At 36.3% G+C, this 15,668-nt stretch overlaps 1 protein-coding gene across 9 annotated transcripts in view; it reads right to left on the bottom strand.

The window, feature by feature from the left end:
• HMCN1 (hemicentin 1) overlaps positions 1–15,668 on the bottom strand; it is a 437,461-nt gene that overhangs the window by 41,623 nt on the left and 380,170 nt on the right. For all 9 annotated transcript variants that reach the window (XR_011439059.1, XR_011439060.1, XR_011439058.1 and 6 more), the window contains 6 exons: positions 14,344–14,478; positions 13,744–13,934; positions 11,880–11,961; positions 6,874–7,143; positions 6,118–6,288; positions 5,814–5,984 (listed from right to left, as the gene is read on the bottom strand). Coding sequence is in view for 3 of the 9 variants with exons in the window: in XM_001491510.6 (XP_001491560.3) it covers positions 5,814–5,984; positions 6,118–6,288; positions 6,874–7,143; positions 11,880–11,961; positions 13,744–13,934; positions 14,344–14,478 (1,020 nt within the window). In the remaining 6 variants the exon portion in view is untranslated. The remainder of the gene's footprint in view (positions 1–5,813; positions 5,985–6,117; positions 6,289–6,873; positions 7,144–11,879; positions 11,962–13,743; positions 13,935–14,343; positions 14,479–15,668) is intronic.

Here is a 15,668-nt window from a genome sequence, read left to right as displayed (position 1 = left end):
TGTATAAGTCAGTATCAGGTCGTATTTTCATTTTGCGGGTACTTTCTAGAAATGGGGCTTATGAAGTATGTTTTTGTGGTTACCCAGTTTAACCAAGGTATGAACCAAAATAGGGCCTTAAGGTCTATGTCTAAATATTCTCCTAGCACACCCTATAAGATATCAAAAGACAAGTTGAAAACTAAGTAATGAAATTACCATTTGGCTGCTTTCTCTAGAAAATATTTAAAAACAAATCTTGTGTTTTCTTTTGTTTTCTAATTGAGTTGACTATATATCATTGTACTTTGTAGACACAGACAAACATAGTCATACAAATTTATTTTAGCTGAGAATTTGCCCTTGAAAGTATTTGACTAAACCTAAAAGGAAAGGAGAAAGACTCTCTTTAAAAATTTTTTTTAATTTATTTCTTTTGAGGAAAATTAACCCTGAGCTAACATCTGCTGCCAATTTTCCTCTTTTTGCTGAGGAAGACTGGCCCTGAGCTAACATTTGTGCCCATCTTCCTCTACTTTATATGTGGGACGCCTGCCACAGCATGGCTTGCCAAGCGGTACATAGGTCAGCACCCGGAGTCTGAACCAGCGAACCCTTGGCCACCAAAATGGAACATGCAAACTTAACTGCTGTGCCACCCGGCCAGCCCCAGAAAGCCTTTAAATAGATGAGAGATTTTACTCAAAACTAATTTATTAATTCATATTGCTGATGCTCATAGACCTTACATATAAACTATGTGATTTCAAAAATTCTGCCTTTCCAATTATTTTAGTATGTACTATTTTCAAGGCTGTAGGTTAAAAGAAGCCCATGACTCTTAATATACAAAGCCTTATGGCATAGATGTGTTTTTTTATTGGGGGATTACAATCGGGTGACATTTATTCACTTATTATCTGTGTAGCTTCTATTACATATAGAGGTTTTCAGCTGAAGACTTTTCTTATTGTTTTAAATCAATACAGAAAACTAAATAGAATTGAATTCATGACATAAAATATGTAAAGTTGAAATGTTTCTTTTCTATGAATGGAATGATAACAAGAAAAAAAGGAAGAATGACAATACAAACCAGAGAAGATATAAAACATCATGGTGTCTAAATAATAGAAAAGAAAACCACTATGGACGAACTACTATATAAGAAAAATGCAAAATATAATAGATGAATTTGTTGTTACACTGCATTGCACTTCTGATTCTGGAAAGGCAACAGAGCGCAGTGCTTAGGAGCGGGGACTCTGGACCAGACGCTCTGGGACTCAGGAACTGCTTTGCCTTTACTAGCTGTGCAATCCTAGACAAGTTGCTTAGCTTCTGTCTGCCTAGTTTCAGAATCTGCCATATGTGGATATTAAAAAACCCTACCTCATTAGGATTAAGCTGAGGAATAATGAGGTGATAGATTAAAAATGCTTGGAACAGTGTAGGACACGCAGTAAGTATTACACATGTGTGAGCTATGAGCTGGTAAGGCCATTCTTTCCACTCTTTACTCAAAGTTCTCAATGATTTGCAGAAAGACACTTCTAAAAATGCTCATTTTTTAAGTAATCTGTCAGAATATATTTCTTTATGATAATGACTCTCAAATAGCAGCAGAATGGCCCCTCCAGAAGATACCAACTTTTTGAGGGGAAGATTGGCAGTTTAAAAATACTCTTCTAACTGGGGAAGGGAAATTACAGTATAAGCCTAAAATATCAATTTGCACCAGAAAGTAAGAAAGTGTTCAGGAATCATGGGGATATGTCAAGAGGACACTGAAGTTAGCCTAAAGGACACTAATTAAATCTAGGACAATTTGAGCATCACAATAAATAATAGTAGTAGTGCATTATAAGCCACTGAATGAAATAATACTTGAGCCTTTACTGATAATAATCAATAAAAAAAGAAATACGAAAGAGAAAGGAAAGTTCTTCCTTATAGTAGAAAGCCAATAACAGGGGGAGAAGATATGATGGAGTTGGAAATAACTGTTTTGCAAAGATCATAGTAATAACTGATTTAAGCAAGACTCATAAGTGAATGCTAAAACTAATGGGTGAAAGATTGATAAAAAACAAGACATTTATGTAGTCTCAAAGTTTCCCTACAAAATACTTATTAATTACAAAGTTAAAAACAGAAACTATACAGTGGCAGACACCACTTTAAGCAAGTGAACCAAGTTAACATCACCAGTTTGGGACAAAGTGACATCATGTGCCTCCTGATATGATGCACTAAGAAGGACAAAAAAATCATTTCTGTGATGTTTCCACCAAAATGCAAAATCTGAATCTAATCATGAGGAAATATCAGACATATCCAAATTGAAAACTCTTCTACAAAATGATTGGCCTGTATACCTAAAAAATATCAAGGTCGTGAAAGATAAAAAGAGACTAAGAAATTGTTCCAATTAAAAGAGACTAAAGAGACATGATAAATAAATGCAACCATGATCCTGGATTGGATCTTGGAATGGGAAACAAAGAGTTATAAAGCATATTACTGGGACAACTCACAAAATTTGCATGTAGACCATGGATTAAACAATAAGATTAATAATAGTGTCGTATTAATGCCAAATTTCCCAACTTTTATAATTGTACTGTGTTTATGAAAGAGAATGATCTTGTTTTAGGAAATACACACAATTGGTGAATCTGGGTAAAGGTATATAGAAGTTCTTTGCACTATTCTTGCAAGTTTTCCTTAAGTTTGATGTTATTAAAAGTAAACTCTTACTAAAAGAAAATCTCATCAAACTATGTGAGGCTAGAACTGTAAAGAGAAATAGACTAATCCACTATCATAGCTGGAGACTTCAACACCTCTCCGTCAGAAACGGGGAGATCCAGCAGGCAGAAAGTTAATAAGGAAATAGTTGAACTCAACAACACCATTGATCAACTGGATATAATTGATATTTATAGAGTACTTCATCCAACAACAGCAGAATACACATTGTTCTCAAGCTCACATGGAACATTCACCAAGACAGAACACATTCTAGGCCATAATATATACCTTAACAAATTTAAAAGAATAGAAATAATACAATGTCTGCATCAGACCACAATGGAATTAACCTAGAAATCAATGCAGAAAGATAACTGGAACACACCCAAATATGTGGAGATGTAACCACATACTTCTAAATAATACAAGGGTCAAAGAAGAAATCTCAGGGGGAATTAAAAATACTTTGAACTAAATGAAAATTAAAACACAACTGATTAAAATTTGTGGGATGCAGCAAAAGCATCACTTAAAGGGAAACTGATAGCATTGAATGCATATTACAAAGAAGAAAATCAATAATCTAAGTTTCCACCTTAGGAAACTAGAAAAAGAAGAGCAAATTAAATCCAAAATAGGCAGAAGAAAAGAAATAATAAGAATCAGAGGAGAAATCAGTGAAATTGAAAAAAGGAAATCAGTAGATAGAATCAATGAAACCAAAAGATAGTTCTTTGAAAAGATCAATAAAAGCAATAAGCCTCTACTCAGGCTAACAAGGAAAAAAAATGAGAGGACACAAATTACTAACATTAGTAATGAAAGAGGATATCACTACAAACTCCATGGACATTAAAAGGGTAGTAAAAGAATACTAGGAACACTCTGTGCCCATAAAGTAGTTAACCTAGATGAAACGGACCAATTCCTTGAAAGACACAATTTGCCAAAACTCACACAAGAAGAAATAGACAGTCTGAATAAGCCTACATCTATTAACGAAATTGAATCAATAACTAATAACCTTCCAAAAGAGAAAGCACCAGTCCCAAATGGGTTCACTGCTGAATTCCACCAAACATTTAAGGAAGAAAGTATACCAATTCTCTACCATCTGTTTCAGAGAACAGAAGCAGAGGGATTACTTCCTAACTCATTCTATGAGGCAAGTATTACCCTAATACCAAATCCAGACAAAGATATTACAAGAAGAGAAAACTACAGGCCAATACCTCTCATGAACACAGATGCAAAAGTCTTCAACAACATATTAACAAGTTGAACCCAACAAAGTATAAAAAGAAAAATCTCTTTTGTCCCTGAGATTCTGACATACTCCCTGGATGAGAAAGACTGTCTTAGGCCCCCTGCCCATTTTGCAGTGGTATGCTGATAAATGTTTAACAACCACCTCTCTAGAGTAGAGGGAAACTCTGATTTGTAGCATCTCCTGATTTTCGAGATGTAAGTACTTCTGTCTTGATTGATATCTACCTAACAATATGACATCACTGAACTCTCAGTTGGGAAGAGATACACGCTTTCATTTGCTGGCTCCAAGACACCAATGACATTATGCCAAAGTAATAGCTAAATTCAATCAATTTAGGGGCTGGGGAATAACCAACAAAAGTCTAAAAAAGAGTAAGCCAACAGAATTGTGAGTAAAACAACAGTAAGCCAACAGTTACTCAACATGAAGAAAAAAAATCTGACTTTTATTTCAGGACATGTACAAATATCATTTAGCTTTTCAGTATATAGATATCACAGCTGACAAACTGTACAAAGATTGCTCTAATCAAGCATTTCTGGCTCTTTTTACTTTGATATATTATGCTATTATAATTCTTCAAGATGAAAAAATTTTGGCTTTTGGGTTTTTTTCCCTTAAGTTTTCATGATAGTATTTTATGTTTGCAATATAACGGAAGTTCTGAACTGCAAATCAAGATACCCAGGATCTACGTGAATAGGCTTCGGAATCAGACTGACCTGGGTTCAAACCCTTGATTCACTTTTTACTAGCTATGTAACCTCAGTGAATTAATTATCATATATTTTCTGAATGTTAGTTTCCTCATCTGTACAACAGGATGCAATAGCCAATGCAGCAAAAAACTATCTCATTTTGGTTTGTCAACATCCCTTTTTTGACCATCTCAGTTAAGGTGTCTCTCCCAGTTATGTTCTCTCTCTTCAACTCTTTGAGTTTGTTCAGTTTGCATATCAATATCTAAATGAAATTATCTATCATTCTAACTCTAGCAATTAGAACAGTGCCTTGAGCACAGAGTGGATGCTCAATAAATATTTGTTGGATGAATGAATTAATGACTGAACAGCTGCTCTTCTATTCCATATGATTTCTTTCAGGCTGTCAAATAAGGAGGTCTGCTCCTCTCGACACACTGTGGACAAGTAGCCCAAGCTGGTTGTCCAAGAGAAGTATCTTTCTCTTGGACTCAGCTGAGTTCAGAGGTGAGCATGGGCTTTGAACAAAACCAAACAGGGTTCCTTCTCAGAGGCTGATATGAACTCTGAGAGAGAGAAACGAACTCTTTTTCTCTGAGGCCTTAGATTATAAAGCTCCTACGAGCCAGTAGCTGCCAGCAGTCATTTTTGCCACCACGTGGGAAGAGTTCATAGAGAATAAAGCCAAGAGAGGAAAGCAGAGACAAGAAATGGAAAGCATGCTAGGGAAAACACTGAATTCAAACCTACCTGAAAGTAGAATTTTTCTCATCTGAAAATGAATGGATGGCTTAGACATTACCTAAGGTCCTCATTATCTCAAAACATTCTACGACTTTGTAAATATTTATGTTTTCCCTACATAATTAAAAATATGCCACAATTCAGAGCCCTTTATTATGTTCAACTAAATCAGGCATTTCACTTAACATTGATTAATGTCATACTTCCATAAGTTTATCCACGAGAGAGAACTAAGAACACAGAGAATGAATACATTTAAAGGTAGAAGCCAGAACATCTGTTCACAATGAAGAGGAAAAGGTAATCATAACTCCTTTATAGGAGTTAAAAATACAAAGTTTTCCTTATAGGTAAATTCTCACCTGGGCAAGGCCTAATGTTGCACATGATTATTTCCACAGCATTCCCCTCACACGGCCGCCCACCATTTTGAGCTGATGGATTATTGCAAGTTCTGGTCTTGGTTCGGTTGCCACGTCCACAGCTCCTTGTGCATTCTTCCCAAGGGCTCCATTCTGACCAGCTACCATCCACTATACAAAGGTGAAACATTACACCATCGGATATATTTCAATTGAAAGCACTAATACTGAGACAATCCACAGTTAGGGAACAGAAATGAGTATCTATGGAACATGTGCCTATTCGTTGAGTGAAGAAGTGTACCTGGACACAGCTTATGTTGACAGTTTCGCATTTCTGAATCCAACCCTTGGCACGGCTTCCCACCATTGGCTGGGAAGGGGCTGTTGCACAGACGACTTCTCTTTTGGATGCCTTTTCCACAGGTGACACTGCAGGATCTCCAGGCAGACCACTGGGAAAATCCACCATTAACTGCAAAGAAAACATTGTACTTTGTATCTGTTTTTGTAAATGAAAAAAATGGTAAGTTGGATTTCATTGAAGATATGCACTGAGGCTAGCGCTGAATCTATACTTGCTGAGAAATTGCTTACGGAAGCACTGCTTTATGGTAAAATTCAAATCTAGGCATGAGAGACGAACTTCAAATAGTTAACTAGTGGTTCTTTCCCAGCTCCACTCCTGACTCGCTTGGACACGGCTGTTGCAGAGTTAGAGACCAAGAAGTTTATACAGCGCACTGTTTACTTTTTGGAAATAAGTCATTCTTTAAAGCAAAATATACGCATCGATTTCTGAGAAGAAATTTGACTTAGTTTTGAATCAAAAATTCAGTTTTGGATTTTGAATTATTAACTTAGTACTTTACAGCTCTGATCTGTATTGTTTTCGTTCTCTCAGTCTAGTCTATAAATTGTGGTGTGATTTTTGTCTTAGCTCCATAATCTAGAAGTATCTTAAGGGGAAAGGAGACTTGGACTAAGATGCTTAATAATTTTTATGATTTAGGTTGCCCCAAGTGCTGTTTAATATGAACGTCCCTCCGAGGACACTCACCCTGGACCGTGACCGGCACTCTGACAAGGACTGAACCCATCAAGTTTCGAGCAACACATTCATATTCAGATGTATCTTCTTTCTGGGCAGCAGTGATATATAACGAGTTGTTGGACAGCATGCGAACTCGGTCATCCCAGGGGATGGAGTGCCCTTGACGGGACCAGGTGATGGTTGGATGAGGCTCTCCAGTTGCCTGGCAATTCAATGTGACCTTGCCACCAACATTAGTAACAGTTTCTACTGGCTCAAGAGTGATAATAGGAGGACCTACAGAAAAGAACACACAGTGTTTGTTAGTTTTTGTGGAGTTATATTAACACTTTCATCAACGTTATAGTAACTTTTTTTGAAAAAAATTAGGCTGATTTGTTTGTAAAACACTGTAGCTTCTCAACTGCTAAAGTTGCAATTGCCACTGATAGAATTTTCATAGCTCTGTTTTATTTAGTAAACATCAAAAATTTGAAATCCCTAGGCAGCTTAGCCTAGAGCATGGGGCTCTGCAGTCATGCTTCCTGGATTCACATTCTGCCTCTGATCCTTACCACCTCACTGAGCCTTTGTGTCCTTAAAAAAGGTGCCTACTTCAGAGGATTCTTGTTAGACTCTACTCAGATGGTGTAAGCACAGCTCTTTGACAGGATAAACACACAATTCTTAGTACTATTGTTGTTTTTGTCTGTGTTTTACATGGTGAATATTCACTTCTTTCCCTCACATCATCTTTGAGGCAAAGAGTCATTTTTAACTTATTCTTTCGTTATTGCTCATCAATCATTCATTCAATAAACATGTACGGAGAGCCTACTCTTTGCCAGGCCTTGTGCTAGAGGCTGAGGGTGCAGGGATAACAGATATAACTTCTAGTCTCAAGGAGCTCACAGTCCACTGATAAGACAGACAAATAACTACTTAGCTCTTCTATAATATACCTATAGAATTTAGTAATAGAATAGGCAGAATAGAATTTAGTATAGAATAGGTAAATGTGTGGTAATATGGGGTATAAACAACAGTAACTTAACAGATCAAACAAAAGCCTGTCACTAGAAATGGAGAGGAAAGGAAGCCATTCAGGAATTATTAAGAAGGTAGGAACGATAGGACTTTGTCATTGAATGGTATCCAGTTAACAGAGGAATTGATGACTACAAGGTTTTGCCTCAGGCAATGTAGTGTATATTTGGGCAATTCAATAGAACATAGGAGCAAAAACAGATATGTTGGGAGGGAGTAAGGAATGATGATTTGCCTCCATTTAGAACTGCTGAGCTTGAGGTATCAGTGGGACATTAATGCAGAGATGTCTAGACGGACACTCAGACTAGAGATATGGGCTAGAATTTAGATTTATGAGGCTTTCATGAGTGGATAAGCTTGCTTCAGAAGTGAGTCTAAAATGAGAGGAAGAGGGCCAAAGACAGAAACTATTGCAAAGCCTTATTTAAGAGATGGACAAAAGACAAGCCTATAAATGATACTAAGCATTGATCACTAAGCTAGGAAGAAAATTCAGGAGAAAATGGTATCCTGGCAACCAAAGGAAGGAGTTTTAAGAAGGAAGGAGAGGTTGACAGCATCTCTAGTGGGTAGCTACTCAAGTGAAGTTGTTGGAAAGAATGTAAAAGCAGTTGTACATAGCTGCTGACAGAATGTTTATCTTTATACTGGTCTACGGTGTCAAGAAAGATAGACTATGAAAGACTTCATGGGGGAGAACAAGCTTGAACTGGGTTTTCAAAAATGGGTAAGATTACATACAGGAGAAGGCAGTCTACTTGGAGAGAAAGAGCACAGAGATGGATTTAGCTTTGAAAGGATGATTCACCCTGGAAAGCAGTAATGTACAAGAGTTTAAACACTTGGTTGAAATCTTAAAAGAAAATCAGAAGGGTTTACATTTGAATAGGTAAGCAAAGGGGAGTGTGTACATTCTCAAAGGAACATGATGGGACAAAGGAAATGTTTTAGTGAGATTGAACTGAATGGTGGAATGATTTGCTCAATGAGAGGTCATCAATATCAGAGAATTCGAGGTGGTGGCTGCATATTTTAGATCGAGAGTGTTTCTGAAATAATAGAACATAAAACAAAAATAGAAGATGTGTTTTATTGTGATACTAATATGCTAGTATTTTACGTAAAGGTGTTACTGACGCTGTCTTTTGCAAAAGTAGTTATTTCACATGAGGTTTGAAGCTGTCAGCGAGTATTATTAATGCATCATTCATAAATATGCCCACATCATCCTACACAGTTGCCTTCTTAACTTGATGTTTACAATAACCTCACTCCAGGAAATTTCAGGGCTGGGCTTTTATTTCTCTCCTAGTTTTCTGATTATATTATGTATTCAATCAACTGTTGCTGAATAAAGTAAATTCCTCAGATTAATCACTCAACACTAAATGACAACATAGTCACTAAATGAGCTCATCTGCTCATATTATTATGGTCAAAGCAAGTGTCAAATAAATCTCAGAATCTTAATTTAGATACCATACTTCTAACTGGCATCTCAGTTTCCAATTGCACATAAGGCTATAAATTAATTCAACAATAAAATTCCATATGTACATCTTTCAAGGTTGGATTAATTCCACCAGTCACATAATGACCAGCTAAATATGAGCATTTTATGTAAACGAAGGCATTGCTTCTGGCACTTTAATCTTAATTTTATACAAATTATATTTCTGGCTTTTTTTTTTTTTTGAGGAAGATTAGCCCTGAGCTAACATCCACTGCCAATCCTCCTCTTTTTGCTGAGGAAGATTGGCCCTGAGCTAATATCTGTGCCCATCTTCCTCTACTTTGTAAGTGGGACTCCTACCACAGCATGGCTTGCCAAGCTGTGCATAGTTCCGCACCCGGGATCCTAACGGCAAACCCCAGGCCGCCAAAGTGGAACGTGCGAACTTAACCACTGTGCCGCTGGGGTGGTCCCTATTTTTGGCTTTTTTAATATGTCTCATTTATTAAAATGAATTTATTGCCAGTATGTGTAGATGAGCTGATCTGATACAGTCTTTCCTAAACTGGGTCAGTGGAACCCTCTTCCAGGAGAGATTAGTCGTGTGATGCAACAACGTGGGGAGGAAGGTTTCATGGAAATAACTTTATTTGGGAAATGTGGCTTATTATATCCTCCTCTCATTGAGTTATAACTTATATCAGCTTATTAACATTTCTGGAAAGATCTGCAGTAAAGAAACTTGGTACACTTAGGCAGGGCTTGGCATTTACTAGATGTTCTGTATATAGTTAACAAATGAATGAACTTTGTTTAATCTATTTTTCTCAGACTTACTCAACCACGGAACACTACTGTTTTCCTAATAACATCCCACAAAATTATCATTTGATAGCTATGTACTTTAATAAAACACTGTCTTAGCAAGATATGAAAACAACCTAATCATCTGTCGATGATGAGTGGATAAAGAATGAATAAAGAAAAACAGATATAATGAAATATTTTTCAGTCATAAAAAAGAAAGAGATCTTGCCATTTGTGATAACATGGATAGACCTGGAGAGCATTATGTTAAGTGAAATAAGCCAGATAAAGTGAGACAAATAGTGTATGGCAACACTTACATGTGGAGTCTAAAACAAAAAAGTCAAGCTCAGAAACAGACCAGATTGGGTTGTCAGGGACTAAGGGGTGGGGGAAATGGGGAGATGTTGGTCCAAGGGTACAAACTCTCAGTATAAGATGAATAAGTTCTGAGGATCTAATGTACTGCATGGTAACATTTAATAATACTGTATGACATACTTGAAATTTGCTAAGTGAGTAGATCTTAAGTATTCTCACCCCAGAAACCAAACCAAAACAAAATGGTAACCGTGTGAGGTGACGGATATGTTAATTAACTTGATTGTGGTAATCACTTCACAATGTACACATGTATCAAATGATCACACTGTACACTTTAAATATAAACAGTTTTATTCATCAATTATACCTCAATAAAGCTGGGGGGACAAACACTGTCTTAGATATCTATTAAATATCGATTAAATGTTAAAGTCTTACAGAACAGTGGTTTGGCACTAGCTGTGCTGAACGCTAGACTGCAGTATCTCTCAATAGTGAATGAAGAAAACGTAAATTCATCCCATTAAATACTTAACCTATTCACAAAATAAGAGGGTTTGCTAAATTCTCAATCCAATGACTTTGTCCTCAGGTCAGGTTCTGAGGTGGATCTGGAGACTGTCTGGTGGGCCACTGGAGTCTTTCATGTTTCTCTAATTATGAAAGCTCTGCCTTCTGCTGGCTTCTATTGAAGGGCTTCATGAGCATGATAATCCTGCCCAGAACACATAGTGATTTCATGGCAGATTGATAGCAATCAACCCAGAGCACTTTTGAGTTCATTTACATTAGTCTTTAATTTCTTTTGAGGAAGATTGGCCCTGAGCTAACATCTGTTGCCAATCTTCCTCTTCTTGCTTGAGGAAGATTGTCACTGAGCTAATATATGTGCCAATCCTCCTCTATTTTGCATGTGGGATGCTGCCACAGCATGGCTTCCTGAGCAGTGCTGGGTCTGCATCTGGGATCCACACCTGTGAATCCTGGGCAGCCAAAGTGGAGTGTGAGAACTTAACCACTAAGCCACTGGGCTGGCCCCCATTAGCCTTTATTTTTAATACATATTTTTAAAGTGCCATAAAATGACGTCTTTGTAAGCACATTATAAGAACTGTGGTGAACTATAAGAAGGGTACTCAACTGAATAGATTGCAAACCAAAAAAATCTCTGCTGCCAAGCAATTGCAATCTTGAACCACGTTTTAATAAAATAGAGAAAAATATCTGTATAAAAACTGTATCAGTCTTGATAACAATTGCTCCATCAGTAGCAGAAAACTAGACACACTCTAAAAACCATCATTAACGTATTTGCTATAAAGTTAAAGAAAATGAACATCCCTATTAGGCAATATTTCTTAAATCAAGTGTTTAATTAGAGTTTAATTAAGCATCTTACTCTGCAGAGTCAGACTCATGCTGCGCTCCACCACCCCAGCTTCATTGGCAGCTACACATGTATAGTCACCGGCATCTTCATTCTATGGAAATAAGGAGGGGTTTATAAAAAATGTGAGCCTGCAGAGCAGAGCATGTAACTTTTTTCACCATGATGCTAGCTTATATAAAACTTCATTTCTGAGAAGACATTTTAATGGAAATAGAAAAACACATATTTAACCTCATAAATAGGTTTTTAAAAAAAAGGAAAAGAAGAAGAAAAAAGAAATTCCCAGTCTAAATTTTTTCAAAACAGTCTATTACTGCTCTCTAGGAATAATAGTTGCTAGGAAACCAAAGCAAAAATAACATTTTTTATAATCATCTATCTAAATTATCTTATTAAAGAAAAATTCTAGTGCTAGTCTCACCGCTATATTAAAAAGCATTAAAATAATTAGGACAAAGTAACAAATATCGAGTTTTTTCTAATGGGGGTTATTTAAAAAAAAAAAATTAAGGTTGACCTTTAAAGAGTTTGAAACTCAGGAGAGAAAGTGAAAAACTAATTTATCGGTAATGATAACTCACAGAATTTAAGTCATGAATTTATACATATATGGTATAGAAAATAAAGACCATATGAGTTTAGATTTGGTGACTAATTAGACACACAGATTTTGCTAAGGTCTTGTGACTAGGAGAATTCTGGTCTCATTAATAGAAACAGTGAGTTAACAAAAGGGAACTGAATTGCAGCAAGTAGAGGATGGTGGGAGGAGGAAGACAGTTGCTGATTTAGATGTTTAACCAGGACTATCAATGTACTATCCAAATATAAATTTCTAGTAGGAAACTGTAAATGGAACTTTAAAGAGCTTCCAGGTTGGAGATACATATTTAGGAATCGGAAATTGTACGGTGAAAAATAATTAGTACAGTCATGTGTCGCTTAACAACGGGATACGTTCTGAGAAATGTGTCATTGGGTGATTTCATCGTTGTGCAAACATTGTAGAGTGCACTTACACAAACCTAGATGGTACAGCCTACTACACACCTAGGTTATAGGGTACTAATCTTATGGGACCACAGTCCCATATGCAGCCTGTTGTTGACCAAAATGTCGTTACGCAGTGCACGAGTGTATTAACATTGGTATTAGAATTACCAAGGACTTTAGAAGGAGTAATAATTGTGTACAGGGAAAGGGGGGAAAGCGGTAATGAAGAAGCCTGAGAGTTATCAGTGTTACAGCAGCTAAGGTAGAAATCATCTCAAAATTGAAGAGAAAATCAATAAGTTCTAATGTTGAAATAAAACCAAGGAGAATAAAAGACTGAGAGTGGTCCATTGAATTAGGTGATTACATAGTATATTTTAATTATTATTTCTATTAATTCAACAATCAGTTAACAAATTACCCATATGTAGTCTAGCTGAGAAATTTTTAGATAAAAATCTCATTCACTTGACTCCAAAATTAGAATAACTTAAAAGCGCCACTCATTTTGTGAATTACTAAAGCTTTTGGAAAGTCTACTGTAGTTATAGGCTTAGCGATGAAATCTACCCTATAATTTATTTGTAATTATGTGTGTAATTCTTCAATTTCCTCAATCTAAAGCAGATTTGAGGAAGTTATCTACTGATGTTAAATAGGTCAATGATCAGGAACAAAGTAGCAAAATTATTTTATTGCTCGTACTTCTTTGAAAAGGCTAACAATCAATTCGAACCATTGTTTCAGTTTTTTAAAAGAACCTATTGATTCAGATTTTATGATTAAAATAGGAATGCATGAGAAACTTTTCCCATCTACGGCACCAAAGAGAGGTACTGATCATGGCAAAGTATGCATGGACAAGTCCAGAGTGACTTACGACGGTGCCATAAATGGCCAGGGAGCCGTTGCCAAGTTGCCGGATTCTGTGGCTAATCTCAATATCCATACCTCTTCTGCTCCACTGGATGGTTGGGGCGGGATCACCTTTTACCTCGCAATTCAGGATTGCATTACCACCAAGCGGTTCAATCCAGTTGGAAGGGTAATCACCTTTGAAGACTGGAGGTTCTGGGAAATTACAAAAGACAAGTATAATTGAAAAGGAAGACCTGTAATTTCTTTGTGATCTTGACCTATCTGGAAAGACAATGTGGTGGAGAGGGGAAAAGCCATTTTTGAACCACATCAATTTTCCAGAATCAACAGCTCATGCTAATCAACCAGATGGTTTTGTCAGTTTCAATAATCTAAGTGGGTGATTCCACTTTGTGTCAAATGATCTCTTTACTTACTGCTTATCTGCTATTGAGCTGAATGCCCGTAATTTTTAATATCTCATGAATTTGCACACCTGGGAAACAAGACTAAATGGATCAATAAACTGAAGTTATATTGTATTACTACATAATAAGAAAGCAAAACACAAACCATTCATTATAAATAAATTAGAAACTAAGAACACAGCACTTTTGCCTACCTTTCACATAAACAAATCCAATTGCCTTCACAAAACCAACAGTGTTCTCTGCTGTGCACACGTAAGTACCAGAATCCTCTTTTGACACTCTTTCAATAACAAGTTCACTGTGTCCATTGACACTGTCGAAGTGGGCTGAGGGAAGTAAGTTAGAAAACAACACAAATGCCTCTCAGTAACCTAGGAAAATAATCACAACAGCTCAATATTTTGCAGGTTAGATTTACGAGTTGTTCACCATCTGAATCAACGATCTCTCATCATGACATTTGAGAATAGAGAATTTTCCACAGATGTCTTCCTCTGAGCTATTTGCTACGTCTATGGACCCTCGTTTGAAGAATTAAAAACAGCAGACAGGACAGGAAAAGAGAATGAAAACAAACTTCTTTCCAAATTATTTTAGATTTGAAGTACACCTTTCATCTCAAAGTGTTGCCTAAAGCTGGCTCGTAGACTCTGGATTTCAAGTCTTTCATTTAGGAACATGACATTTTCCGTTTGATTTATCTCACCACCACTTTTCCTCCCAAACAATTTACATCAAAAACATGAAAACCTTTTCAGTTATAATTCAATGGACTTGGCAGGTCGGAGGGGAAATCATGAAAACACACACTAGTTAGGTAATTACAACAACATGATTAAATTTGTAATAATTTAAGCTTCTCCATAAATGGTGATGATATAAATATTTACAAAGGTAGCTATAATATTTGGAATACAGTATAAGGTAAACATGCTAATCGTAAAACAACTGACACTAAATAAGATTCTGATTAGACCAGCCAATATCTACTTATGTTAAGTTGGTTGACCTTGCATGCTTTCCCCTACTCAAATTATCTTTTAAAATTTCATACTGCTGTAAGTGGAAGATGAAGCTTTAAAAATTTAAATAGCTAAATGAATACTACACCTTCAGAAAACAGTTGCTTATTAGTTTTTTAGACTTTATTTTTCCTTAGTGAGTATACTATTATTATTAAGGTAACATAGTTGATTAATTTCAGTCATTAACATAAATCTTTAAAACAAAAAAACTCAAGCCTATTACTACTTTTGGAGCAAGACGTTTATTAAATGCTAATAGTGAAGTACTTCAGAACTCAACTTTAGGATGTGACAACTTCTCGTTACTGACAATGTCTTTATGCTGATGATAAAGTCTAACAAATAAGGTGACACTTGTCCTCCCAGAGGTGAGTGCTCCTGAGTCCCAGGTACTATCTTAATGTACAGTGCACATATTGACTAGAAATTTTCTACATAGTTGATCTACACTATAATAGAGGTTAATTCATACAGTGAGAAGCAGAGTTCTT

This window comes from Equus caballus, chromosome 5 (assembly GCF_041296265.1).
Source record: "Equus caballus isolate H_3958 breed thoroughbred chromosome 5, TB-T2T, whole genome shotgun sequence".
NCBI classification, from domain to species: domain Eukaryota; kingdom Metazoa; phylum Chordata; class Mammalia; order Perissodactyla; family Equidae; genus Equus; species Equus caballus.
This window is presented reverse-complemented; position numbering and strand designations above follow the sequence as displayed.